We start from the raw sequence: 27,274 nt of genomic DNA, 5'->3' as shown, positions 1-27,274 counted from the left end.
AAACTTGCCTTTGTCTATAGTAAGCATGAAGTTTTTATGTGGCATCTAACCCAGTAGCTGGGAAGCCTACCTCAGACTTCAGTGAGAACAAGTTTGAACAAAATCAGTACATGTAAAATAAACATTTAGTTCTTGGCAATTTACATTGCTCTGATTTTTCACAGACTGCAGTGTTCAGTGTAAGACAAGGAATACATATGTTTTCTTTGTTTGTAACATCTTGAACATCTTCTAAAATAACAAAACAGACTGAATATACATTTAAAAAAATAGTAAATCACTTCTGTATTTTTGGTAACCCTTTCTTCGTTCCTTTTATTTTTTATTTCATTTCCTTTTTTTTTTTTTTTCTGTTTGTTCATTGTTTTAAACATCATTACCATAACATTAAGGCCAAATACAAAATGGAAGTGAAATACAGGCTAGGCGTACCTAGCAGCATCCAAACCAGTGACAACCTCTGCTGAGCTGCTGCTGAACATGAGCAGAGCAAAGGCAGCAGGACCCTGGGACCAAGGACTGCAGCTCAGCGTGCCCTGGCTGTCTAAATCTTGACTAAGCTGACGATCTCACAGCCAAGCTCAATCCAAAATTTAACCAGGTCCAGAAACGGCAAATATTTCAGCCAAACACGTTGCCAGGCTCCACTTGGTTCCGTGTACCCAGAGCAAGGCCACTTGGGGTTGATTTGAGGAAGTTTTTGCTTCTCAGGCAACAGCAAAGTTAAGGTTAGTTAAGGTAAAGTAACGGTTAAGTCAAACTAAGCGCCAAACACTCTAGAGCACTGACTTACCGTGAGAGTGCAGAAAGTTGTGCCGAACACATTCATTGTCACCAGGAGCTGGATTTTGTCTCATTCTTGTGTGTACATTCCAGTGGCAAAAAAAGAGGAAGGTTTGTTTTTCTGTAAAATTGGGTAAAGAAATTTCCAAGCTAGCTGGGAAGCAACTTGGAATTTCTTGAGGGTTTATGTTCCAGATTTTGACGCAACTGCTTTTATTCAATGTAGTTAATCACGACCTAGATTAGCTGTTGAAAATGGTGTAATTTTGTTATACGTATTTTTTAGATAAAGTTATCATACAAAAGCCTAAGCTATCTTTGCCTCTGGAAGATCATAGTTATTTTGCAAAGCATGCAATTATTTCTTTTTCCTAGGGGTCATATTCACTAAAAACAAGCTTATGCACTCACAGGGAAAACTCACAAATGACGACCTACCTTGCACCCACAAATGGGAGATTTGTTGACTGCAGTATCTGCTGCAGGCCTTTATTTCATGTATCACCTTTAAAATCTGATGGACTCCTCGGTTTGGAGGCTTCTGGTAACATTCAGTCCCTTGGATTGAGATGTTTAGGCCTGGCATCCTTCTCCCACTGCAAGGTGAAATGAGAAAGCACAGGCTCCTGAGAGGGTAGGGAGGACTGGGAAAGAGAATCAGAAATTAGCCTGAGACTGCACAGATTCACTGAGACTTCACTGCTCTTTCCCCTGGAAGCCAAAAGAAAATTTGGCCGCGTAGTTACCAATGCTTTTTTTTTGTGGCTGAAGCTCCTTTAGTCTGTTGGAGTTGTCCTTAGTGTCTGCATGGTTAATGCTGTGCCCCATTCCCCGAGACAAACCGCATCCTCTGGCTGCATATGTCTTGTGTGCATGTTTTCCACGGGGAGAAAGGGGTGACTCTCAGGTGACTCTGTAACTTTGCCTGGCCGCAGTATGAAACTATTTTGTTTTTAAAAGTAGTTTCCTGATGGAAAGGTCTTTCCCATACCCTGGGCCTGCAGTGCGCCACAGTGGCTGTCTCTTACAGCACCATCTCAGCTGCTCGATACGGCCAAGCACGCTGTGAGCACTAGGTCTGGGAGGAGGCATCCTGTGTAAGGACTACAGAAAGCACAAAACTTTTCATTCTCATATAACCCCGAATGCAGTTTGACGATAGGTTTACACAGACCTGTAGTTTTATATACGCCCTGAGGGTACAGATATCCGTGTAAAGGGACCAGGACGAGCCGCAGCCAGACGAAGCCCTGCGGCTGTTCAGCAGTCCTGTACCACAGCTCTGCATGCAGAGCTCTGTGTTCCTGTATGCAGGTCTCTCCAAGTTACACACACGTCTGTATGTGCACGAGGATGCCCCACAAATGTTCCAGCTGCATTTCCAAAAGCTGCTGACATTTGCAAACTGAATCCAGCCCTCGGGGGCTGGATTTCAGGTGCCCAAGTCCCAGGCTGCATTGTTCACTGCTGCCCTCTCATGGTTCCTTCTTCCCCCAACAGAAGTAAAAACCTGAATGAGGTGGGATGGGTCTTTTTCCTCCACGTGGGTCTGAACAAGCGTCCCTCCTTCAGTCAGGATGCAGTCGGGCTGTCTCTTGCCAGGTCTCCTCCCGGATGCAATGATGCTTTCTTCCCAGATCTGTCTTTAATTTTGGTTGGGGAGTGTAGGAGAGGGAAATGTTAACTCTACGTAGAAGTGTTATACTTCATTTCCTCTATAGTAAAAGCAGAAGATAATGATGAGGAGTAAAGCTTTTCCTCTGTTCTCAAGATAAAGCAGTTAATGTTCTGAGACGGAAGGTGACTGGCTTATAAAGCCGCAGCGGAGAAATGCCCCGCATTGGGAGGGTACGAAGTGCATATAGCTTAAGTGAATCTGGCCCTAGGCATCACAGGCTTTAATTAGCTGAAAGGTCTTAACCTTTCCCTAAGATAATGAACTGTAAATAAAAGCAAAGTGGGACAGATTCTCAATTGCCTTCTTCCTTGTTGTACAACGGGTCTGCTTTACACCGCTTTACATGGCTTGAAAGGCTATGCAAGGAATAAGAAGAATCTGTCCCACTAGCTCACTGCTCCAGAAGAAATTTAAATACCTATAAAAAACTAACGTTCTTCTCTTCCGCCCCCAATCCCTTCGATTTTAACAGCACTCGCAAACAAAATTACATGATGAATTTTTCACGGCAACATGGGCTCAGGCATTTCTACAACAGAAGACGAAGGTCACTTAGACGATATCCATGAAGAAACGAGAAATTTATTTTTTCCTCCCAACATGTGATGTGTTGCTTTCCATTCTTTAAATCTAGCACTGCATCTGGTTTCAGGACTTTTCTGCAACTGGCTTGATGAATAACTGAAAGCCTTTCTCAAGGCAGAGTGTACACCACTTTTTCGCACTGTGAACTAATGAGAAGTGACTTATTTTCTCATAGGTAAATGTTTTAATGTTGATGTGTCTGTGAAAATTGTGATCTGTTGTAATATCAGTTTACAGTGGCAGTATTGGAAGTAAGCAACTAATTCTGTTTAACGGGAAAAAAAAAAGTTTAAGCACAAAGACTTTTCAGATTTTATCTTTAAAAAACGTACATACTAAGTACAGAATTTAACATTCTTTGTCACATAGGTATTTAAGTGCACTGTATTTCAGCTCTGTGTCATTTTATATGATTAAGTTATCATTGTTTGTCCTCTTTGTATTCTCTTCTACAACATGACACATTGGCACTGTATTTACTTGTTTTGTTGTTGTAATATTTTTTGCTGCTGATTTTTGGGCTATTTACCTTCTGACAAAATGTATTAAAAAAAAATCAAAGTACCTAATCAAGAAGATAATTACAAAAGTAGTTGTAAAGGCGTTGGTATCTTTCAGTCTTATTCTTTGATATGTCTGTTGGCTAGCATTGTTTTGTGGATAAAGAAAAAGAATGCTTGACATTAAACTTTTTTCTACTGAGCAGTTGTGGATGAAGCCCCAAACAGAAGTCCCCATTTCCTTGTCTAAATGTAGTCAGTTCTCTGCAACTGATTTACTTACAGTAACTGCCATTTGGTGTCTGTAGTAATGAAGTGATTTGTAAACAGTGAACGTTTCATTGTGTTCTCTTTGGTGTTTGTTTCTCTTGCGGGTCATGTTTGTATCTTCTGATAAAGTTGTATCTACACCAGCAACGTTATAATGCCCCTATAGCCCTGAACTGTCTATTATCATAAATAAAATGCTTCACTTTATGGTGAACCAAGCTAAAGATCCATGCTTCAATAAAAATGTCAACAAACGATTCTGATGTTAGACTTTTCAAGCCACGTGGGCTTTACAAGAAATCATAGACCAAGTCATTTTACTAAATACCTAGATTCTAATGCAAGCACTGATTTTTATTTTGCTTGGATACTTAGCACATCACACCTACCAGCACTTTGAAAATAGCAGTGTCTGCAAACACAAACCAAGAGATCTTCCCAGGCCGATCCATTGGCACGGCATGGTTGTTGGAACAGTTCGTAGTGCAAGGAATGAAACGGGACCACGGACCAATGTGCACTCCCACTTTTCTTTACCTGCAAACCCAACACCGAGGTGTTACGCACCTACGGCATCAGTGTACACCTCACTGCTTGGCCAGTGCATAACCTCTCAGGACGGAATATTTCACAAGTCAAAGTCTGAGGGCAGATAGCAGTGCAAATCGGTGTTTCCAAGCTCTGAGGACTACCATGCAGCACAAAAGGAGCCTGCTTCAAAACAGACAGAAGTTGCTAATTGTTCACACAGTACTAGATAGCTGATCCATTGCAGGCCTTGCTAAAGGATGTTGCACATGTGAAATGTTTTCCTCGATGCAAGAGGAGACTGAACAAGTCCTTGGAAGAAAAATCCATCATGGGTTAGTGAATAGAGAAACCACAACACGTTCAGGAAATCCTCTGAACCAGTAATGATCTGGGGGCATGGAATGGGCAAGTATCAAAGAGGAGTATCATACACACGTGTTATGCTCTTACATCTTTTATGTTTCTGGCCACTGGTTGTGACACTATAACGGTCTGAACCAGTACAACATTTACTATAAATCCATGCTCAACTACATAAAATGTGTTTAATTTTTAACTTTTCAATCAAAGGTATCTGAGCAGTGCAGGACAAAAAAAAGGCCATTCAGTGACCAACTAGTTAGTCAAAACCTTGGCTAGGTCAAAATTATGTAATACATCTTTGACTGGAAACTTACTGCAAGAGCCCAGCTTCTTGCATGCTTTCAATCCTTGAAACAAGATAAAGGATCGATTCAGAGAAAGAACAGAAATAAATAAATGACGTTATTAAAGAATATAATATCTTAATGTTTGGGCAAGAGATTTTAAATTATTGCAATAGAAGTATCATCCATTGAACAAACAAAAATGCAAGATATAAGCACTCCTGTTTTTAAGATAATTTTATTTGTCCTAATATGAAAATACGTAAGTTACATTTCAATCTAAAATGTTTGCACAGCTAGTGTTTTGCTAGGGAGTTAATTTATATTAAGGACAACAAGACAGGTACAATGAGGCAACTAGTCTGACTTCATTTTGCAGATAAGAGACCAGCATAGTAAGAGAACACACTTTTCACAATTGTATTTATTTCTCTCAAATAGTGTACGTAATCACTGAGGAATCCCTCAAGGCATTTCACAAGAGTTGACTACAAGCTGCGCACAGGCTTTTCTCAAGAAAATCATCCCTGCTGGTAGATTTCCAAGTGATTTTGTTGTTTGCCCTTTCCAGATTCCAGGAAGTTCTTCCTCAATTTTCTTCCATTCCTATGGCACACAAGGTAGCATGCACATGCAGTGTGTTTACTGTATGCACTCTTTCATTTTTCCTCCCATATGACTGAAAGCAATGAGTCATCTGACACTAAATAGCAGTGAAATAGCAAGGGTGACACATCACATAGTCAAGGGCAATAAACCAGTGACAGTGCTATAAAATGTACTGACAAGCTTATCTACTGATACGAAACTTTGGCAATCGTAACTATGAGTAGTTTTAGTAGGCCTTGTGGTCTTTCGCGTTTTTCCTATCAGCTCATGGACCCATTATTCAAGTAGAATAAGGAGAAAGTAAGAGAAATGAAATGAAAATAGAGAAAGAGAAAGCTCTTCCCTGCTGGTGTTCCTGGAACAATCAAAAACAAAAGTTACCATAATTTTGCCTAAATGATCTTCTCTTGAGCTTGCTTCATTCAAAGATGGTGACATCAGCTTAACCAGAAGAAATGTGTGGGGCACAAGTATTTTGAAGGACTGAATTAGGATTTGAATGAACAGGACAATTTAGAGAAATGGGTAGAAATTAAATAAAAAAGCAAATACAATAAAGGACAATATGTTGTCAAAGAGCAAATGGCCTACCAGCATGCAAACTAGGTAAATGTCTGGTGAGGCAGCAAAACTGTAGGAAGAGAATCAACAGTGTAAAATACAATGCAAAATGGCATTGTTAAATATATCAAAAGAAGATATCAATAAAAGAAGTTATCAATTTATGGTAAAACACAGAAAACATACAGCTGTCAGTGGTGATAAAGTACACAGCAGTTATCAGCTGTTGAGCTCTTCACTTAAATATAGATGTAAACAAACTGCAGAGATTTCAGAGTATAGCACTAAAAACAAAACCCTTAAGACTATGACCTTCCAAGTAGATAGTTGGTTTGTTTAGTCTAGAAAGCAAAACACTTGGGAAGAGACATGAGAGCAGTTATAAACACGAGTCTGTGTTTTATTCACTTTCTTACCCTTCAGAGCAAATGCCACTGGGTGGACTTGCTGCCCTAGCACCATCTCATTATTTACACATCAGTGGGAAAAGGGGTCTGGGTATTGTCCAAGCAGACTGTGGCATGAGGTTCCACAAGCCCCATGGCAGGACGCTCAGCAAGCACTATGCCAGCTGCCAGCAGCCACGCAAACAAACAGCAATGTATGACAGAAAAATCCCTCTCAGTTCAGCTCTGCAGCAGCACGGTCCAGAGCTAGGTGTGACTAGATGTGACTAGATGTGACTAGATGTTAACTAGATGTGACTCAATGCTGGAGCTCAACAAGGGAGCTGCCTCAAAGAGGAGCTGGTGGGGGAGCCTCAGAACCAAGTTAGACCAGCAAAAGGGCTTGCCTGCCTTAAGCACGGCCCTCTTGAAGGACTGCTACCAGTCTGCAGCAGCTGAGACCACACAGCCACACGCAGCACATTGGCTGTGAATCAGTGAATGGAGTACCCACCGTCCACAAGTGGTAGATCTGCTCCTGGAAGAAAGGTGGCATCTGGAAGACAGAACTGCCCAGTGTCCTCCTGTTATTGATGGTTTATGACTGTTGCTGTTTTCTTCCCCTGTTCTTCTCAGTTCAGCTGAAGGGACTGATCTGGCAGCAAGCCTAAGGATGTAGGCCCATGCATGGCTAATTGTCACAGAGCCTGATGGGGAGAGTTTGAGCCGGCACCCGGCAAGGCAGGGCCCAGTAAAAACAGCACTCCTGGGGTGGAGGAGTACTGTACACACTGTACAGGACGACACGGGTAACTGCTGGGTCAGTAGTTAGAATCTGTATTTCTTTTGAGAGAAAACAAGTTGGCAAAGCTTCTTTAGGAAAAAAAAAAAAAAGAGTACAGGGTTTGTGCTTTTGAGAGCCATACAGGTCAAGGGAGGTCTGTGAAGAAGTTTGTGGCAAAGTTCTTCCAGAGGTTACGGCTGCTTCCTTGACTGCCTCTGGGCCAAAGGCAGTACTGCAGGAGGCACTGGCAGAGCCACGGGGGTAGCAGGGCTGCCACTGCCAGCACCACACACACCACTGATAGCCCTTGGTCCTTCTTTCCCTGCCCACTAACTATCCATACACGGCAGCCTTCTGCTGGTATATTGCCCCAAGCGTGCTGGAAACAGCATGTGCAAAGCCATTCAGCTGGTTTATGTTCGTAACTACGCATAATCCAAATGGCACCCAGCTTAGTTTGTTTAAAATCCAATCCTTCTCAAGGGACGTTGTAAAGAATTTGCATGTCAAGGAAATTTTCATGGTGAAAAGGGAAATGTCCTAATGTTCGGGCCTCTGATATGATAACTGCTATTATGGAAGATAATAAAGCCTGATATGACTAGTGTATCTGTACAGGAGATAGGTAGTAACTAATTAACAGGAGCACTTTGAGAACCAAGCCAAGTGCCACTGAAAGCATGGGGAAAATCCCAGTCAATCTAAAAGTGTATTTTACTTCAACCTGTAAATACCCATCTCTACTGATTTGGCTGGTTTGACCTGTCCTAGGACTTTCATAACCCTCAGTGGTCAAACACATACAAGTCTTTTTCTGCCCTATAAAGTTGAGAGATGGTTAGAAGGCTCCTGAGGGAGTAACCCAGGCCACCTGGTGCAATTTGCCAGCCTGGGAGGCTCCACCACAGGTCCCCTGTGGAAAGCCCACCCCAAAAAGACAGCCAGAAGTGCCACTAGCCTCCACGCTCCCCTCCCGCCCAGCTAGCTGCAGGACCATATTCACTGTCAGAGGTTATTTGAGGAAGAAGGAAGTTGGGAAGGGAATGCCCTAAGGACCGAAGCTCCAGCCAGAGAGCGAGGGCTGGATCCTGCCTTCAGCAGCGCCTCACAGCTTCCCTTGTGCTGCCGGAGAGCAATGGCTCCTGCTGCTCCAGAGCCCGTGGGCCTGAGGAGCCCTCAAAGCTCACGCCGGGGCCCTGTCATCACACAGCTCGGGTGGTGTGTGCACCAGTGACGGGTTGCCCACAGCTATCCTCCGCAGGAATTTTTTTTGGCCTCTCCAATTGTCTGTATTGTTTATTCTGCACTAACTTCTCCTCCCATTCTGTGTTTTGACCCCAAATCCTCTTTTCATCTTGCTTCTACTCCGTTCAGCACTATATTAATCCCTGCCCTTCTCTCGGAGCTGAAGTACTGAAGCATCTTGTCCCATTTTAGACAATGCTGGAAAAAGCAATAAAAAGAACTATTAACCTTCCCAGTGGGTCATGCTAAAATGTGCACAAGAAATTAAAACCAGCTTTATTTCATGTATTTAAATGCAACTATTGACACAATTAGTTTAACGTAATTCCCACTGCGGATTACTGTAAAATTAAAAATGATTTATAACTTTGTGGATTTTCTAGCAGGAAATCTTTACGCTGCTATTCCCATGTTTGTTTTAAGGTTTCTCCTTTTCCTCCTCTTCGTGCAGCGTGCACAAGCACAGCTCTATCCATTGTATGTTACTGCAATATGTGCTTTAATGGTAATAAAGCAATCCAGAATTTCAGTACACCAAAGGGGATGCAACATCTCCCTAAGCTGAGCACACCTCCTTTCTCATACAAGGTACAGATGCCAAAATCCAGAAGAAATAATAATAATAATAATAATAATAAAAATCTGGATAAATAAACCTGTATCAGAAAGATGTCATTCCCAAAGTTAACTCCATTTACCCAGTTCTGTATAAAACACTGGCACCCAGCACCACTCTACACCAAGTCTGTGGCAAGTCGTCAATAAATTACTCTGAAATTGTTTTTTTTCCTTCAAAATGCCAAAATGTTATACCCTGCTGGGGAGAAGCCCGGTTATAACAAACCTCTTACTTAAAACACAGCTTTGGAAACGTTTATTTTTGAAAGTTCTGTTTGACAACACTGAAAGTACTGTATTTGTTTGATTTTAAATTTTATTTAAGTTACTAAAAAAAACCTCTAGCCAGGGCTATAATGCCAAGAAGTCACTTTAAGGTTTCCAAAATAACGCAACTCAGTGAACACCGGGTTCTACAAGTCTTTTTTAAGGGGAAGGGCAGGCGGGGGAGGCCGGTGCCCCCTCAGCCCCCCAGGCGTCCCCTCAGCCCCGCCGCCCCTTCCCGCTGCCGGCCGCGCTGAGGCGACGGCGGCGGCCACTCCGCCAGCCACGGGCACTCGCCAGCCCCGCGGCATCCTGGGATTTGTAGGCGGCGGCCCGTGCTCGCCCGGCGGCGGCATGGAGACCGCGGACTACGAGTCCCAGCCGCGCCCGCGGCCGGCTGACGGAGCGGGCGGGGCCGCCCCCCTCCCCTCCCCTCACTACACCCTGCCCGCGCCCCCGGCGCTCACCTTGGGCGCGGAGGGGAGGCGGCGGCGGCGGCGGCGGGGAAGTCGGGGCACGGCCGGAGGGAGGCAGCGGCTGGAGGGAGGTAGCGGCTGGAGGTGAGCGGAGGGCGGCTGGGCTCGCCTGGGGGGGCTGGCCGGGCCTCCTGAGGTGGGAAAGGGGGTTCCTCCTGAGAGAGGGAGCCGTCCTGAGGGGGTTGTGTTCCCTCCTGAAAAAGGGGTCCCCATCCTGAGGGGGTGCCCCCTCCTGAGGGGGGTCCCTTCTGAGGGGGGTGTCCCCTCCTGAGAGAGGGGTGTCTGTCCTGAGGGGGTGTCCCCAGGAACAGAAGAGGGTTGAGAGATCAGTCATTTCCTCATCTAATGCTTTCAACCCTCCGATGCCGAGCTGCGGGCTGTTGGGGTCAGAGCCGCTGCCCCAGTCACGTACCAAGCAGAAATAATAACTGCTTTCCTCTTTGCTAGCTTCAACCCGAAGATCTTCCAGACCTTTCAAAAAAAAAATAATAACAGGATTGAGCTGTGCTTTTTGCAGTGTTCTGGCAAGGGACAGGACTGAGCCTCCCCCCGGTGTCAGTGTTCTTCAACTTGTGGTCTGCGAGCTGAGGGAACGTCCTGAACTCCATAGAAGGGATCAGTGAAAGCAACTGGAAACGCCAGCCAGGAAAGTAAGTAGGCTTAAACTTGTTGTGCTGGTGCACGAACTGCTTTTCTACAAAACTTCGGTGTCTGAACGTTGAAAGGGGGCTGAAAGCTGCCTTCAGGATGCTCTGAAATTTCAGATACCCGCGTGGCTGTTGCAGCTGGCATCCAGAGATATGCCATCAGTAATAATCATTAAAAACCTAGCTATTACTGCCTTTACTTTGTGATGACTCAGCAGAAAGTACATTCATATCTATTCCAGTTGCTCAGCATTAGTTTGGATGGGGAAGACTGACAAGTCTGAATTAGCTCCTGGCCACTGGCTTTTTTTTCTCCAAAGTTTTCACAAAAGGAAAGCAAAATTTCCAGAGAGTTTCAAAGCTTTTTCTCCTAAATGTGCAATACAATATATTCTAGGTAATAGACATCTTTACTTATGAAAATTCTGTAACATAAATCATATGGTACTTTATTAGCTGCTGTAGAAATGGTACAATTAATCCCCTTACCTGTACAGCTTCAGGCAGCAAGTACGTGTGGGTTACTTGCACTGAATTAACTCTGTGGAGGTCAACTCTAGCATTGGCCTTCCTCAAGGGATAGTAATCATATTTTGAAATAGTTGGTTTATGGCAATTCCAGGTGTTCTCGGGACACGTGATAGAGGTTCCAGTACTGATTTTAGCAGTGTTTCAGAACTAAGCTGCTTTACTGATTGTCTTGCAATGCACTGCCAAACATCTCTGAAATGGAATGGCAAAAGCGCTACTCGGCGCTAGCATTGGTTACCCTAGTTGTTACTGAACTAGGGGACACAGCCCTCAGTGAAGCAGTAGCAGCTATAAATCATACTGTAAACTTGACAGGCTGCAACCAGAATAATTTGGGGAAATACTGAGGCGCAAACTGTGTCTGGTTTATTTAGTAGGCAGTTATTAAGGCTTAATGTGTCATTGTCCCCATGTCCCCAGTCTGAATGCAGTGCGACTGAAGCATTTACATTAGAGTAACTTTCCTAGCAACTTCTGTAGCATCAGAACTTCAGCTGGATAACAGAAAGACAAAGGACCTCAAAGAATAATGAAATGACAATGACACTCTATCTGTGCGTGTCTAGGAGATGCTGATTTGATGATTAAATTGGAGTATACAAAATTCCTAGGAATAGCATGTGTTATATCAGCTGCCTTTTCTTCCTCTGGAGTAACAGTGGCACACAGGGAGAAAGCCATGAGGTCTTTCTTGCCAATCTACTAATTATGCCATCTTCTTTCCAGCATGGAAACAGGTTGCTTTACTTTATTACTCAAGATTCAGTAGCTGTCATGAGTTCCCTCGTTTCTTCATGCCAGTCACACTTTTTCAAATAGCTTTACGCGAGGGTCTTCTGGTGTGTCATGCATTTCCCTGTGACCAGCATTCACTTCCTTCTGAACCTGATGAACTGATAGACTTTTCCATAAGAACTGTTCTTCTGAAGCCTGTGTTTTATTGTCTCATGGGTTGGTAGATCTATAAATTTTAACACAAGAAGTCTACGCTGAAGTTAAACTTCTCACACTCAAATCAAACTATTATTTCGCAGTTAAGTTTAGAGAGTTAAGCGCCTTCTTTATCCTGATGTTTCCTTCTCTAGACATGTAAAGCAGCATAATGTTGTCCTGCTAGATCAGTTACGTCGATAAGATCTTGATTTTTATTAATGATCATAAAAGTCCATATATGAATAACTGGCCTCTGTGGGAACCTGGGCTACCTTTCCTAAAGATTTGCATTAATGGTTTCTTTTCTTTTGTGCTGTAGCAGGCTGGGAGGACCTTCCATGTGACAAACAATAGCGTGATTGCCATTTTGGGAGGTTTTTGACAATGAGTGGGTATTTTCAGTGGCTAGGTGGTGTCTCCATTTCCTCAGCCTTCACTGAAGATTTCTTACCAGTTTTGCGCAGGTGGTGGATCAAGTTTCGCTGCTGTGCTTTAACTTTTGCCTGCCTTTGTGTATGTCCAATTTTGTTTGGGTTCTTTGTGGTGTTTTGTTTTTTTTTTTTTTTTTTCCAGCTAATTAATATATTTTAATAGTCTAAAACCTGAGATTCTGACACCTAGACTGGAGTAGAGATAATGTCAGATTGCTCATTTTCATTCATTTTATGGAAATCAGGGTCTGAGACAGGGCTGTGGCTTTCGAGAGCTTCTCATATAATCTCTCATAACTAAAGCATGGGCAGAAGTTTCCAATCAGATTAAGGTTAAGCTGGCTAGGCATTGCAAAATCTGAATTTTGGGCAGCTGGTGTTCATGGAGCAGAATTCAAAACATAATATACCACACAGGAGAAAACTTGCGTCACTATTCCAAGGTGCCTGTCGGGGAATGCTGCCCGCTCCTGTTGTGGCAGGAGCTCTGCTGAGCTCAGGCATGTCTGGAGCAAAACCACAGGTCTTTTTCATAGGTGCTGGCATCTTTAATGCCTTGTTTAAATGCTGAAGTTTTGCTGCTGCTGTCATACCTTTATGGCACAGCGTGGTTGAAGTCCTTTTCCAGAGAAAGGAAAACCTGAGTTCAGTTACCCCTTCAGCACATTAGGGTTTAACCTTGCCTCTCCCATTTACTAGAAAGGTGCCATTGCTACACGGTTTTGACTGCAACACTGTTTTATAAGCCCTCCCCATTTGTTTCAGTTTTAATATTTCTTTATCTTCTGTTCTGTTTCAAAGTTCAACTTGGAATTTTGCACTGTACTTCTTGGCCCATTGTTTTCGGTTCTGTAGTGTGTGTTTCTGTTTTCTTTTCCAGTTTCATGTTTAAAATTGATGCTTGCGATCTCTTCCAATATGGCGTTGCAGTGCTGCAGATCCTGCTGTACTTGTGTCCACATAGCTGACCCGAGCCCTTTGTATGTGCATTTCTGAGGAAAGGAGGTTCTTGCAAGAAGTTGTCAGACCAGGAAAATAACTCAAAGAACTTTTCTTCATTTCATTTGATGATCCTCGGCCCAGGCACCCTTGTTGCTCTTTCAGTTCTTTGGTCGTTGCACCCTTGTGTTAGCTGTTGAAAGAACCTATTCATTCTAGGAGTCAGTTGGAGAACTCTTCTTTGTCCCTACAGTCCCGTTTAAAGTAAGCTTTATTTATATCGTTATGAATCTGGCACAGATGAGGTTTTGGTAGGTGGTCTCCTAGCTTTGCTGCTTGCTTGAGTGATGGGCACCACTACTGTCTTACAGCTCTCCTCAGAGTATAGATATCTTCAGCTCTACCAAATAAATGGCACCAATTTATGAAGACCTCACCAACACGGCTGAAAATCTGGTGCTTCAGTGACCTTGTCGGGTTAAAGTACAACTGTGAGGGCATGAGCCTGGCAGGCTGTTTCATCAGTCCTGTACTCTTTACTGTAAACCTTCAACATCGGAAAGTGTTCAGTGCAAACCAATAACTGGAGTCGGTCCAAAGCAATTTCGGGATGTTGTCCTTCGTAATTGCACTGTTGGGATTGTGGAGCCGTTTCTTTAGCTGGGTAAAGATGAGTGGTTTTAGCTTGTGTAGCAAAGAGCAGGCACAGAGCTGTCACTGCGGGGTTGAGGAAGCAGACTGTGACATAGAGGGGGAGGACTCATTAGGTGGCTCCTCCGCTGAGGAAAGTGCATCATGTAACTACTCCCTTCAGCACACTTATTGAGTGGCAGCTGGTATTTAAGCTCCCAAGGAGTGCTAGACACACACTTCTCTTTCTGTGAGTTATCGTATCAGCCACAGAAGAAAAGCAAAGGCATACAGTGAGTGCAAATAAAGCAACGACTTGTTGTTTAACGCGAGAAGCTTCTGTTACGGGTTCATTTTGCTTACTGTGAATTTTAAATATTTCAAAGAAAAGCAGTACTGGCCACTGCACGCTTGTGGCCTTCCTTGGCGTCAAGATGTCGAAGAAAGTAATTTCCACTGGCTGGCAATCACCTTCAGAGCATGAGGCAACACCCTTAAGTACATAGGAGACAGGAAGACGCTATCGCCTGGATAACCTAATCTTAGCCAAGTAGCAGTTGCATAAACACGGGCAGGGTATGTCACAGGTCAAGTCCTACTCGCTGCTTTTGTAGGATTTAATTTGATACCTATTGCACAAAAGGCATACCCAGAAAATGGGTGTTAGGAAGTAGCTGTCAAAGAGCTGTTTCTTCTGAACACAGAGCCTCACATGGATAGAGAAGTTGAACTTCTCTCTCAAAACTAGCAGGAGAGTTGCAGCTTGATTAAAGAGTTATTACTGCTTTCTCAGAGAATATCTGCCCTATGTGAAACTCTTTGGCTTTTTCAGAAACAAGAATCCTTCAGGAATTTCTTCAGGCATGACAGTCGGTGTACCTTGTTCTGCAAAGGGGCAAATCCTTTCTGAAACAATTAGGAAGAGGTTCCCTAGAGGACCCTTGGAGAGATTTGAAAACCTCTCATTAGTTAAGTAAAGTAGTTACTTCATGCCTTGTTTTCAGCAGTGAAACTGGGATATAAACTTATAATCCTCTTCTAAATCCCCTCTTCCCTCCTCCCACCCCAGTCGTTTCTTCCTGTTAACATTCTGTGGCTCGCTATCCTTCAGCTTCCCTATGGCTTCAGAGGTTCGCACTATAAATATGATCACTGAAATTAATCTGGTTATAAATAACAACCTTCTGCCTTTTTTTTTGTTGTTTATTTTTAGCCTGATGCAGCCAGTTGAGAGGCTGGTGGTGTGTGTAAACAGGGCTGAGGAAGCAGTCTGTGATGCAGTCTGGGAGGGCTCAGTAGGTGGCTTCTCCGTTGAAGAAAGCTTACCGTGTAACTATTCCTTCTGCACAGTCAGGCACTTGTTTGCTGTCTGCTTGTTCCACTTTGCTGGGAAAAGATGGATAAAGGGTGCCACGAACACTTCTAACGTTCAGCTGGAGGTCAGTAGTGCACTAAGGTTACATGGACCGTCAAAGTGATTCTGGGTTAGCTTGGTGTGTGTGCTTGATCGTGATTCATGTTCTCTCCTCTGATCAGCAACTGGATGGCTAGAATGAAGACTGCTGTAATAAAGTTTTTGGCAGTGAATCTCCCCTGAGGAACTGAACCTAGCTAATGATTACCTGGCCCTGAGCTACATGAAGGGCTGTGCATCCTTATCAGTTGGCTTGAGTACAACACAGCAGTCATCGGCCACGATACCGTTCTGATTAACTTATCTGATTCCACTGTCTCTAGCTACTGCTTCTGGAGATCAAAAGGAATATTCCGGGGGGGTGGGTATGGCAGATTCAGACCGTCCGTGACCTTTGCAAGGACAGCAAAGCCACAGGAAGTACAAATAAGGATGATCATATTTCTGTGGGTTCTCATGGACATCAAAGTGTCTGCACTGGAAACAGAAGCCATCTCTTATCTGCGTCTGACTGGCAGGGAGACTGGTGTTTGCTGCTCAAAGTGCTTCAGGTGTTTGTCTTATGTGAAACTGATTAAACAGCTCAATCAGTGTAACAGGTTACCAAAACATTATCTTGTTGAAAACAAACACAAGATTGCTATTTGATAAGAGAGAACATTAGATACTCTAATAAATTCATTAGTCCATGGAATAAATCATTAGAAGCTAAAGTGTTTTTTTTTGTCAAGGACCATGAAGTACGAAATACCCCTTAGGCCTAAGGGGTAAGTTACGTAACTTTTTAAAGGTCTGATTTGTTACCATTTTCTGAGACAAGGATCTCTGTGCTTCACGTGTTGTTGTTACGCTCTTTTCAGTGGATAAATGATCAGTTTGATAGAGGAAATGTCATGCTGAATCAGCCTGAGGAAGGTGAGGCTGCTGCTGCTCCATGTCCCCAGATCCAACCGGTAGCAAGGCTGAAGGCATGTTCCCAGCAGGTACACAGAGCACACATACACTGCATATTTCTATATATATTTGGCCAGCCACACTGATTAGACAGACAGCACCAACATATTCTCATCCTTTTACCTTCCTGGCAGAGCAGCATGGAGATCCACAGCAAGAACATGCAGAAAGACATATGTATGTCTATAAATTTATCTGTGTAGGAGGTGGATCCCTCTGGCAGCTGGGCTCGGACACGCAGGGTCCAGTAGCTAGCTCCTGCATCCCACTGTCCCCACTTGCTGGCAGCTGGACCCCAAAGTCCCCCCCAGTTGCTGCGCATGGACACATGTAGCTGGTCTGGACTTCCCAGCTCCTGATAGCTGCCCACCCTCTGTGCTCTCAGCCCTAGAGATACAGAGGTGCTCCCACACCCAGAGCTGGCTGCAACACGCCAGGCCCCATTGCTGGTCACCCTGTGCTGCTCTGGGTGCGTGGAGATGGGCCTTTGATGGGCTGATAGCTCCTGCCGTGGGCCTGGGAATAGCCTAATGGTGTTATTTGGGCTCCCCCTCTTGCCTGTGCATCTCTGAGGAGCTTTTATCATGTACCTGACACAGTCTGTGTAGCCATCTTGACTTTTTATGTGGAATGGAGTGGAAATTTTATCTGTCTAAAGGCTGAATGGGGATTCACAATCCTGATTTTATTTTTTTAATGTTTCACCAGAAAGTCTCCCGGAGTGCATTTCTTAGCTTACAACCTGCACAGTGAAAATTCCGTTCAGTTCACAAGTTGCTTCTTAATTTGTGAAGCTTTATACGAAGGCTACAATTCCAAGCCATCTATTTGTTAGTGGACTTAGTGGGAGTAGCAAAGGAGAAAGAAGGATGATAAGCACAGTCCAAGGAAAGTAGGAGAGCTCATTGACCCACCCAGTCATTTTACAAATGCTTTGTGGCTTTCAAAAAAACAAAACAAAAGAAAAAAAACAAACACCTTCTATTCCAGCTTGCTATCATTTTATAATTGCTGAAGATAAGTAGAAGAGCATAGGGCACTGTGGAATGAGGCCAGAGAGAAGAAAGCAATGTGGGAGGCTGTGGTTCTTAAAACTGCCTCAGTTTTGTGCCTAGCCTCTTCAGACCTTGCAATAGCTCTGGTTTTCAGTGTACATTTGGTGGAACATATTTTATGTAGCGTGAGTGTATGTTTCCACCGGCCTTCTGGCTGATGGCAGTCCACTGTTATTTGTAAACCTAAAGATACTTAAATATTCATCAGACTTTACAGTTCACGATCAAACTTGGAGTTCCCCAGCACAGATGCATTCCTCTAGCATAATGCTGTATTAGTACTTCCCGCCCACGCTTTGCCAAAGCAACTCTGTGCTTAGCTGCCAGAAGGAAGGCTTTCTGCTCTTTCAAAACAGGCAGGTCATTATTCTTCATGTCTCCAAATCAGCGTAGATGGCTTGACAACCCTGCTTTATCATCTAAGATTGGGAAGAGAAAGTGCTTAATTACTAATGATGGTGTTATAAAGTGATGTTTGCTTCACTTTTTTTTTTTTTTCCTTTGACACCTTCAGTTTGATAGTAGCAGTAAAGACAAGAACGGGTCTTTATCAGTCAGATAAAGAATTGGCAACTCTTAAGTCTTTTGCATGCACCTTTTAAGTACTTTAGCTCAACTTTTATCTGGCTGATAAGATTAATGGCAGTGTTTCTTAATAGAGTAGTAATTTTTTCCTTGCTGTGAAGTTCAAAGGTTGTCCAGAGCAGTGTTCCACTCTTAATTGGGCCTCACAAACACCCGAAGATCTCCTTTCTCTTCCCTTGTTGAAGGCCTGGGAGTTTCAGAAATCATAGTGTTAAGCTGTGTCCTCGTGGGAATGACAGTAGCTATTTTTGCTCTTCCTTGAGCATGTTGGGAGTGAAGGACAAGGCTGAATTTCCAAGCCCTCGATATCTCTAGTGGCTAGTAGTCATATTGGTAGCCAGCAACCACATGGAGAGACACTGAAACCAGTCACAAATTGCCACTCTCTCTGTCTTTGCAGCTTCTCTGTGGACAATGTGTATTGTCTGTTGTAAACACAAGCGTCTCAATCCATCTTGTCCTGTGTCCACTTTTGGAGAAAAAAAAAAGGGGGGGGGGAAATAGTGGATGATATTAAATACTTTCATCTTTTTTATGTTGCCCACAGCTTGGTATTCAAAGTAGTCATCAGAGAACATGGTTATTTAGGGCTGTTAAGATGAAGTTGGTGACGTGACATGGAACACAGAGGATAGTGTATCCAGCTGTCGTTTTGGTGTGGATTTACGATCTCTTTTAATGTGGTTTTATTTATCCATTAAATGTCGCATTTGCCACATTTGTGTTCTGGTATCCACCATGACCCATAGCTAAACACAAGATCCTATCCTGCACTGTCCTCCCTCAGGTTAACTTTCATGTTAGGCCGTTCTCATGATTCAGTGCACTACAGCTTCCTAGTTCAAGCCAAATCAGAAATGCTCAATCTACAGTTAACGAACTTCTGGACTAAGGGACGGTGAGACCTAGGTTATGACCTCTGGCAGTATTTCAGACTAACACTTGCCATCATCTGGGTAGCTGATTCAGAGCTGAGCGCAGTTCAGCTGGTCAGTTACATCTGGATCATTTATTTTACTGTGGCAAACAGAAGCCCTGGGAAGGACTGGAGATCTGTCGTTCTGAACATGCTCATAGTATCTGGAGCAGTGTTGACATGTACATGGAAATGAGGAAGGAACTGAAGATCTTATGTTCTCTTCATAGCTAGATTTACACTACAAACTTATCTGGCTTCTCCAAATATTAACCAATCTACCTGAAGCTGAGCAAACTTGAACGTGGAAGATATGTAACCTGATTAGGACCTTAATTGCTTGGATTTAGCAGGGGATTGTTTTGTATTGCTGGCTCTTCTGGAGCAGGAAGAAGGGGTGCGTGCTTTTCAGACCTTGGCTAGAAAGTTTTTGATATTATATTCTTGTTTTATTGGAACAGCTCGGTGAAAACCAAGCCTCTGAACTGATATTGTTTGTTACCCCTACTTATGTGCCTTTTGCATACAGCTGTAGTTCTGGTTTGTTCTGATTTCTTTGAGTGGGTTTTCTATTTAAGACAGATTAAAATTGCTTCTCAGTTTGTAAATGAGAGTGTTCAGCACACTGGACCCAGCGCTCTACATGTATCTCATCGGTACTGAGCCGAGGGAAGAACTGCCCCTCGCAGGCGGCTGGTGACACTGTAATTAGCCTAGGGTGCTGTTGGCCAGGAGAGCACGTAGCTGCTGTATGTTTGAATTTTTGTCCACCAGTAGGCCCAGTTCTTTATGTGCTTTCCAGATGATTAAATATTAAATCCTGCATTTACTGGTGCATGCGGATATTCCTCCTAGACTTTGCGCTTCCCTGTGTTGAATTTCACAGGGTTCCTGTCTGCCCATTTCTCCAGCCCATCAAGGTCCTTCTGAACGGCAACACAACTGTCTGGTGTGTCAGCCACTCTTTACAGTTTTACATCATCTTTAAACTCGCTGAAGGTGCACCCATGGACTTCTGTATGTCCCATCTGTGTAACTGTTCCTGTACCTGATCCTTTTCACTGGAAGTAAGTTTTCCTTGCACCAAACTTTCCCACTGGGATTGCTGAAGACTTACCAATATCTTATCTTACCAATAAAGCGTGAGACACAGCTAATCCTTTTCCATGTCCTTTGTCACCAGGTCCTTTGTCCTTTTCTATATAGTGCCCACATTTTCTGTAGTCTTCCTCTTGCTGCTGATACAGCTGTAGAAGCCCTTTTTGTTCCCACTCATGTCTGCCAGATTGAACTCCAGGTGGAATTTGGCTTTCCCTGAAAGCTTGAACAGTGTCTCTATATTCTTCCTGGGTCATCTGTTCGTGTTGCCACATTTCATATGCTTAACTTTTCACCTACAAATTTTGTCAGGAGCTCCTCATTCATCTACACAGGCCTTCGTTCCACTCTTGCTTGAATTCTTGTTCATTGAGATGGGCAATTCTTGAGTTTGGAGGAAGTGGTCCTTGAAAATTTGCCAGCCCTCCAGGACTCTTTTTCTCTCCGTGGGTGTGCAGAGGTCTAGGACTGTATGTCTGGTTTCTCTCAGAATTCTGAACTCCTCCATCTCCTGGTGACTGCAGCCGAGGCTTCCCCTGAGCTTCATGTTCCTGACCAATTCTTCCTTGTTCGTAAGTATCAGGTCCAGCAGAGCACACCCCCTTGTCAGCTTCTCCATCACCTGTGTCAGGAAGCTACATCCAGCTACATCCTGCATCCCAGAAAGCTTCTGGAATGCCTGTGGTCTGCTGGGTTGCCCTTCCAGCAAGCATTAGAGTGGTTAATATTTCAGTTACATTAGGATTCATGTGTATCTTCCTGTCTAGAACAGAGCAAGACGTGAAGTAGGAAGTGGTATTTGTGGGTAGGTAGGCTTTGATGCAGAAAGAAAGTGCTTCAGATTTTAGCAGCCAAACATATATCCTAGTATGGAAGGTATTGCTTGCACTATGAAATGAGATAAATATGATAATAGGGGGGTGAGAGGGGGAAAAAAAAAGAGGCAGGGCTAGTCAGAGGGGAGTTGCAGGCAGGTTGATTGTGTTCTAATGTCGACCAGGTCAAAATCTGCAGATAAGGGGAAAAATGTAATATTAAGAGCTACAATTTGCTAAACAATAACACAAGAAAATTCACAAAATGTCATGCAGGCTTCTTAATAACTTGAAACTATGGAAAGATGGAAAAGAAGCTTAAAATTCATTTCATTAGTGCAAAGCTAACAAGCTCTGATAACGTCTTTGATGTGCTACTGTTTTAGATAGCTTATTTCATCTATAATATCTGAAGTAAATCTTGAATGTGATATAAAGAAAAGTTAAAATGTCAGTAAAAATATCCTTTTGTGACTGTCTATGGAAAATCTTGCTTACAAATTAACGAGAACTGAAGAGACGCTAGGCTCTCTTCTAGAAGTTAGAGAACAGTGAGCCCTGGGTGGAAAATTCCAGCACCTTTGTCAGACTGAAGGCTTAGGGAGCAGTATTGGTATTTTGCTGCCGGGCAGCCTGTATTTGCTGAATCAGAGCGTTGGACCAATCATGGTTAGCTCCGTCCGAGTGTTTAGGTGGTAACTTGTTTAATTTCTGTGTGGTAACCCCCTTCTGGGAAAGTATTGATGTATAGTAAAAAACTAAGCACCTCCAAGTTAACTCTTGGTTCAAGGCAAACACGCGCTTAAGTGCCTCGCTGGACTTGAGCCCAAAGAATTTTGGCCGTTTCCCATTATTTCAAGAGATCAAGCTGTAAGTAACATCTTTATCCAGATTAGAGTAATTGTGGCAAGATTCGGATTAAAATGCATGTATTTTCTCCTTATTAATTAATTCCCAGAGTGGCAAAAACATCTCAGAGTACATTTACTTCCTGCTTTTCCCCTGAAAAAAAGCCTGTGTCAGTCTGAGTCAGACTCTTCCCAGCAAGAATTAAGAGAGGAGATGAAGTAAGTAGGAAAGGAGAGTGGTGTCTTAGTGCACAGATGAGTTCTCTACAGTTTCTCTCTACCCAGAACTACAAAACCCCCAGAAAAGAGTGAGGTGTGCTGTAGAAACTGAATCTTACAGTGTTGTAATACATCGCATCACCCACAGCGATCACTGCCTTCCCTTCTCGGCTTCTGGGTTGCAGGGATTTAACTGAAATCTGTCCTTTACTTTTAGAGCCAATTTGGAAAATTCTCTTTTTGGTAAGCTTCACTGTAGTCCTGCGCACTCACTTTCTGCCATCAAAGGTAGTGCTGGCCACTTCCACTTAATGATATAGCGGTCCTGTCATTTTGCTTCTATATGGGGCAACAAATGATCAGAAATATGGCCCTGGAGAGAAGAAGGGTCCTGGAGAGCTCTGAATTATAACTCAGAGTTCAGATTTTGTATAATTATGATTCAGTTATGTTTCTTGCCCTACATTTATAGAAGTAGCCACCACAGGGCAAACTAACAGAGCATCTCCTGGACATGTGAGGGTGTTTTTGGCAATGAGTCAGACAGACCAATAGATGCTTATGTGCTTTCTGGCTAGTTTTAAAATGATGTACGTCTCCTGACTCCCAGTTTAGCGGGTGCGAGACGGAGAACAATGGTAAGTGGCACAAGCATTGAAATAGTTCTTTAAAGTAGGCAATTGTACATCCTTGAGACACTTGTTTGAAAAAGAAGCCTCTGAAACAGGGAAGAGAAGGCAGGTGAATAGATGCAGCAGGAAGCATCTGGTTACCTGGAAAAAAAGAAGTGGTTTTCTTATTGGTAAAGTTGGAGTTCTGCCTTTTGGAGATGGATGTGGCAGTTTGTGAGTAAGCAGGAAGTAACTCAGCAATAAAGCAATCTCCGTTCGATACTGAGGTTTCCTTTAGAAACTGAGGAGGGAAAGAGCAGATAAGCACGAATATAACCTTCCATTTTTGTGTTTCTGCAATTATTTACAAAGTAATTAATGCAAAAGCTTTCTTTACCTAAGAGAAGCACAAACATAATGGCTTGCATATAGTAAAGATCATGAGAGTAATTTATTTACTTACCGTTACAGACCATCTAATCTGTGCTTTTAGACATCGTTCACGGATCTGGTACCTGGCTTGTCAAAGTACACTCTGAAAGGAAATGTCAAATCAGAGGTTCAAAAATTGACATACGGCAACCAAACTCTTTTTGTCTACCCCCAGGTTTTTCTGCGGAGACTGCAGAGCTCTTCTTCCTTGGCTCCTGCTCAGTGAGATCAGCTATGGAACACACTCAAGAACACGAAGCATGCCTTGAGCAAACGCAGAAGTACTGTGTGGAGAGACCGATATATAACCAAGAGATCTTGCAAGGGCAGCTGCGCAGGCGGGAGAGAACACCTCAGACTTTAAGGCAGAAGATTGCACACTCTTGTCGGTAGGGTTTTGCGTCTTCTGTTTGTTGTATTGGTTAGAGCCGTTCTGGTTCTTAATTTATCCATGCACATAGCTGGTAATTCCTTCAAAGAAACCTAAAAGATAAAAACCCTGCTTTGATTTTCAGCGAGACCATGATGAAGTTATGTATGTGTTTTTATATGGCGATATGTAACTATATTAAAAACGGTTGGGTAAATTAGTTGAATTGCCTTCATTAAAGTGAAAAGGAAAATATGCCGCATAGGGATGTGAAGTATTAGTCAAATCATGTGACGTGTAAATTCATAAGACCCAGGAAAATATCTGTCCTTCTTTTTACATGGAAATACTTATGGCCAAATTAATCCTGCTCTAGTGGTTGGCAACCCTGCCCAGAGCAGGGGGGTTGAAACTAGATGATCTTTAAGGTCCTTTTCAACCCTGGCCATTCTCTGATTCTATGATTCTATGAAACCTGTGCTTCACATGAGCGTTTCACAGAAGAAGAATGGAAGTGTGTGAGAGCTGTGTAGAAGTCCTTATTATTAGCTTAATAAGGACTTAATAGAGGTACTCTGTAGCTTTTAACTAACTGTTGTGGAACCTAAGTATCATCTGGTTAAACATAAAATGTCTTTAACCGTGAAACTTGCTCCGTGGTGCCAGGGGAGAATGGAGAGAAACTTCTTCTAGTTAAGTTTTCCTTAGCTTTATACTCATCGGTGCTTCATTTGCAGAGTTAACACAGTTGTTTGCCAGACCCTTGTTCTGCAAGACAACAAATGATTTCCGCCTGTTTGTCTGTTGAATATTCCTGTTCCCATGATTTGACGTTTAGAGATTTGTTTTGATAAATGGAATGACCATTCTAATGGTCATGGCACCTAATTCCACCTCAAAAGAACGTGTCTGTCCCAAATTAAAATATATGGAACAAAATCCTCCTGAGCTGTGACTTCCTGCAGTTCAGTCTGTTGAAACATGAAGTGTGTGTGACTCTAGTTCCTCTCTCACTGGTAGCAGTAAGCTTCTTCACTATGCCATTTAGTTCCATGAGTATTTGGAAATATTAACGAATCTCTGTGGTTCTCTTGCAGTTCCCCTACTCAGAGAAGCATTTATATACCCCCCGTGTTATATTTTTGCCCAAGGTTAAACTTTCTTACCACAGTGAAATCAACGTATGATGCATGGCAGTGCTGAATAGAGATATACATTTCTTGGCCCTGTTCATTTGTCATGAGTCAGGGTTTCAAAAGGTTAATAACTCTGCTAAAAGACACAGGGATCAGTGTTGCTGACTTCAGTGCCTTTTCTTCCAGGGTAAAGGAGGGTTAGTTCTCAAATAGCTTTAAAATTAGCCTGTCAGTACATGACAGTAAAAAAGCATTAATAAAACAGTAGTAAAAAAAGGTGTAAAAATGTCAGAAGTTATAATAAAAAAGCATAAAGCACGGAGGCAGTAAATAAAAATAGGAAGAAACACAGTAAAGTATTTTGAGATGTATGAGGGGAAAACGCTATCTGAAAGGAAGTTATCCTTGGGATTGTTACTAGAGAAATCATCTCAGCCACAAGTACTGGGTGACTGTCCGGTTGCTCACGGACTTGAAGTTTCACTTCCCTCTGAACTTCAGCCTCACAAGACTGTGATTCTCTTCTCCAGAGCCATAAGGTTTGTGAGCAGCAGCCAACGTGATAAAGGACTGACTTAATTGGAGTCACAGTTGTTTGTGCTTAAGCTTTGTGCAGAAGTCTCTGTAATCAGGGATCTGAGTCTGCGTTTCACGGAGCTGTTGTCCTGCGTAGGGATGAAATACATTTTTTTGACCTGCTAATGCCTAACTTTTTCTTCCTGCTTTGTCTTTTCAGTTGTTCCTCTAAGAAAGCCAAGTCTCATCTTTACAGTTTCTTACCAATTTTAAAATGGCTTCCCCGTTACCCAGTGAAGGAATACTTATTAGGAGACATTATCTCAGGTATAAGCACTGGAGTTATGCAGCTTCCTCAAGGTGGGTATCTCTCTGCATTTATTCATCCTCTTCTTTGATTTTCTGTATATACTTTTATGGTAGTGGTTGGCTTCCTGAACACGTGTTCATGAAAATAATACGGGCCTTTCAGATGTGTTTGTGGAGGTCAGTACAGCATCCTGCAGACTAGCCCATAATGAGCATTCCCTCAAATTTAAAGTCAGCATTATGCAGTGAACTCTCTGAAAGAAGCTTACCTTTCTGATCAATACCCACAGTTCTTGATGACAGAACAACTTTTCAGTTTAAATGCATGTTTAAACATTTGCTTAGTGCTCCTAATTATCTTCTGATCTCATTGTGAAAATTGTTGCAAATTCCCTGCAGAGGGTAGCAGTATCTAATAGACATAACAGACCTAGTATTGCAACAGTAGTTCCAGCAGGATGATCCTCAGGGGAGCAGCCGTTGCAGAGGAACCAAACTGAAATCAGTCAGAAGAATGCTCAAGAAACTAGGGACTGATCTCTCTTTTTATTTTAAGGATAGAAGCCACCAGTTTAAGCTGTAACATAGTGGTGGGCAATGATTTGCATGGTGGAAATATATCAAGAGTAGCTTGTGTAACAACAATGCAAACCTGTGGAATTTCTATGAATTTAGTTGGAAGCTTTATACCCAGAGGAGCCAGGCTCTGAAGCAACAGCAGAGTTTATAGAAGATGAAGAGAGAACCTGTTTTCACTGCTCTGTTCAGTTCTTGGTGACTGGTGTGAAGCCTTTTATTTAGCCTGACACTTTACTGTCAGCAATTTCAGAACTGCTATGGCGTTGAAAAGTGACAGTATTTTTATTGCAGTGCTGTTATGGGGTGCCATCATTTCTCTGGGAATGGCAGCTTCATGACAACTGCTACAGTCCCAGTAGATTTCCCTGGGAGGTCTTGGATTGGAAACAATCCTTGGTTTTGTACAGAGCCCAGTCCCAGTGGGATCCTCATGCTGAGGGTAATTACACATACATAAGTTTACTTGTGTTTTGGCTTATTTCATATTTCCACCTCATTCATTGCTTTTTAGGCTGAATCAGGCCTGAAGAATGAATCTGTAAATCTGAGAAACCTAGATTTTGATAGGGGGTGACCCATTAAAGGAATGGAGTATTCTAACAGTGCAATTGACCTTTTTATTTCTGCAGCTTCCCAGATTTATAATTCTTTTATAATTAAGGATGTTTTTTCTTACACAAACATTAACATCAATTTAACTTATCTTAAACTGGTAAGTTATGTGGTTAACTGTTAGATAAATCTGTTGTGCACTGGGCACAAACATCACCAGTTGTATACCAAGACACAGTTTACGTGATGACTAGATAAGGGCACTAAAAGTGGTCAGGAGTGAACTTTATACTTAATTTTGTGACTTTGTTTTAAACTAAACATTATTCTTCCCTCCGGTGATTGCAGACATACCCTTGAACTGCTTCTAATCTTTTCCTTTCTGAAAAGACTTAAGTTGAACTTTTATTTTTCTGGAATGGATGTAATTATAGCAAGCATGAGGTCAAAGAAGACTGGGAATCATTCCAGAAGGAACTACAATTACCAGGGTGTTTGAGCGGTGAGCTCCTGTCATGTCAATATCTCTTCATTTCCTTGGCACTGACAGCTTTTAAAAAATGCCAGTACAAATGAAAAGGAAAGGGACTAAAAGGGTACTCAAATCAGGAACTTCCCATTGACCCACCCTCCTGGACTGACACCACTAGCTTTCAGTTCTAGTCACTTTTCCTAGTAAGTTCATCACAATATTAAAGGCCAGGATGTTATGGTACGGGGTGTTCCGCTGGTGCTCTTGGCATGAGATAGCCCGTGGGACAAAGGATGTGTGTGGGATGAGCTTCAGAAGTGCTTGATCAAAAGCACATTGCTGGAA

The 27,274-nt window shown here is 42.9% G+C and overlaps 2 protein-coding genes across 2 annotated transcripts in view; both read left to right on the top strand.

The window, feature by feature from the left end:
• RELN (reelin) overlaps positions 1 to 4,073 on the top strand; it is a 293,768-nt gene extending 289,695 nt beyond the window's left edge. The window contains exon 64 of the mRNA XM_083821372.1: positions 2,934 to 4,073. Coding sequence (XP_083677498.1) covers positions 2,934 to 3,030 — 97 coding nt within the window. The 3' untranslated portion in view covers positions 3,031 to 4,073. The remainder of the gene's footprint in view (positions 1 to 2,933) is intronic.
• Positions 4,074 to 9,881: 5,808 nt separating this feature from the next.
• The window catches only part of SLC26A5 (solute carrier family 26 member 5), a 34,559-nt gene continuing 17,166 nt past the window's right edge, over positions 9,882 to 27,274 (top strand). Inside the window, exons 1-4 of the mRNA XM_083821366.1 lie at positions 9,882 to 10,021; positions 10,455 to 10,587; positions 23,171 to 23,384; positions 25,238 to 25,377. Of these exons, the coding sequence (XP_083677492.1) occupies positions 23,230 to 23,384; positions 25,238 to 25,377 (295 nt within the window). The 5' untranslated portion in view covers positions 9,882 to 10,021; positions 10,455 to 10,587; positions 23,171 to 23,229. The remainder of the gene's footprint in view (positions 10,022 to 10,454; positions 10,588 to 23,170; positions 23,385 to 25,237; positions 25,378 to 27,274) is intronic.

The sequence above is a fragment of the Anser anser genome (genome assembly GCF_964211835.1).
Source record: "Anser anser genome assembly, chromosome: 1".
NCBI classification, from domain to species: Eukaryota; Metazoa; Chordata; class Aves; order Anseriformes; family Anatidae; genus Anser; species Anser anser.
This window is presented reverse-complemented; position numbering and strand designations above follow the sequence as displayed.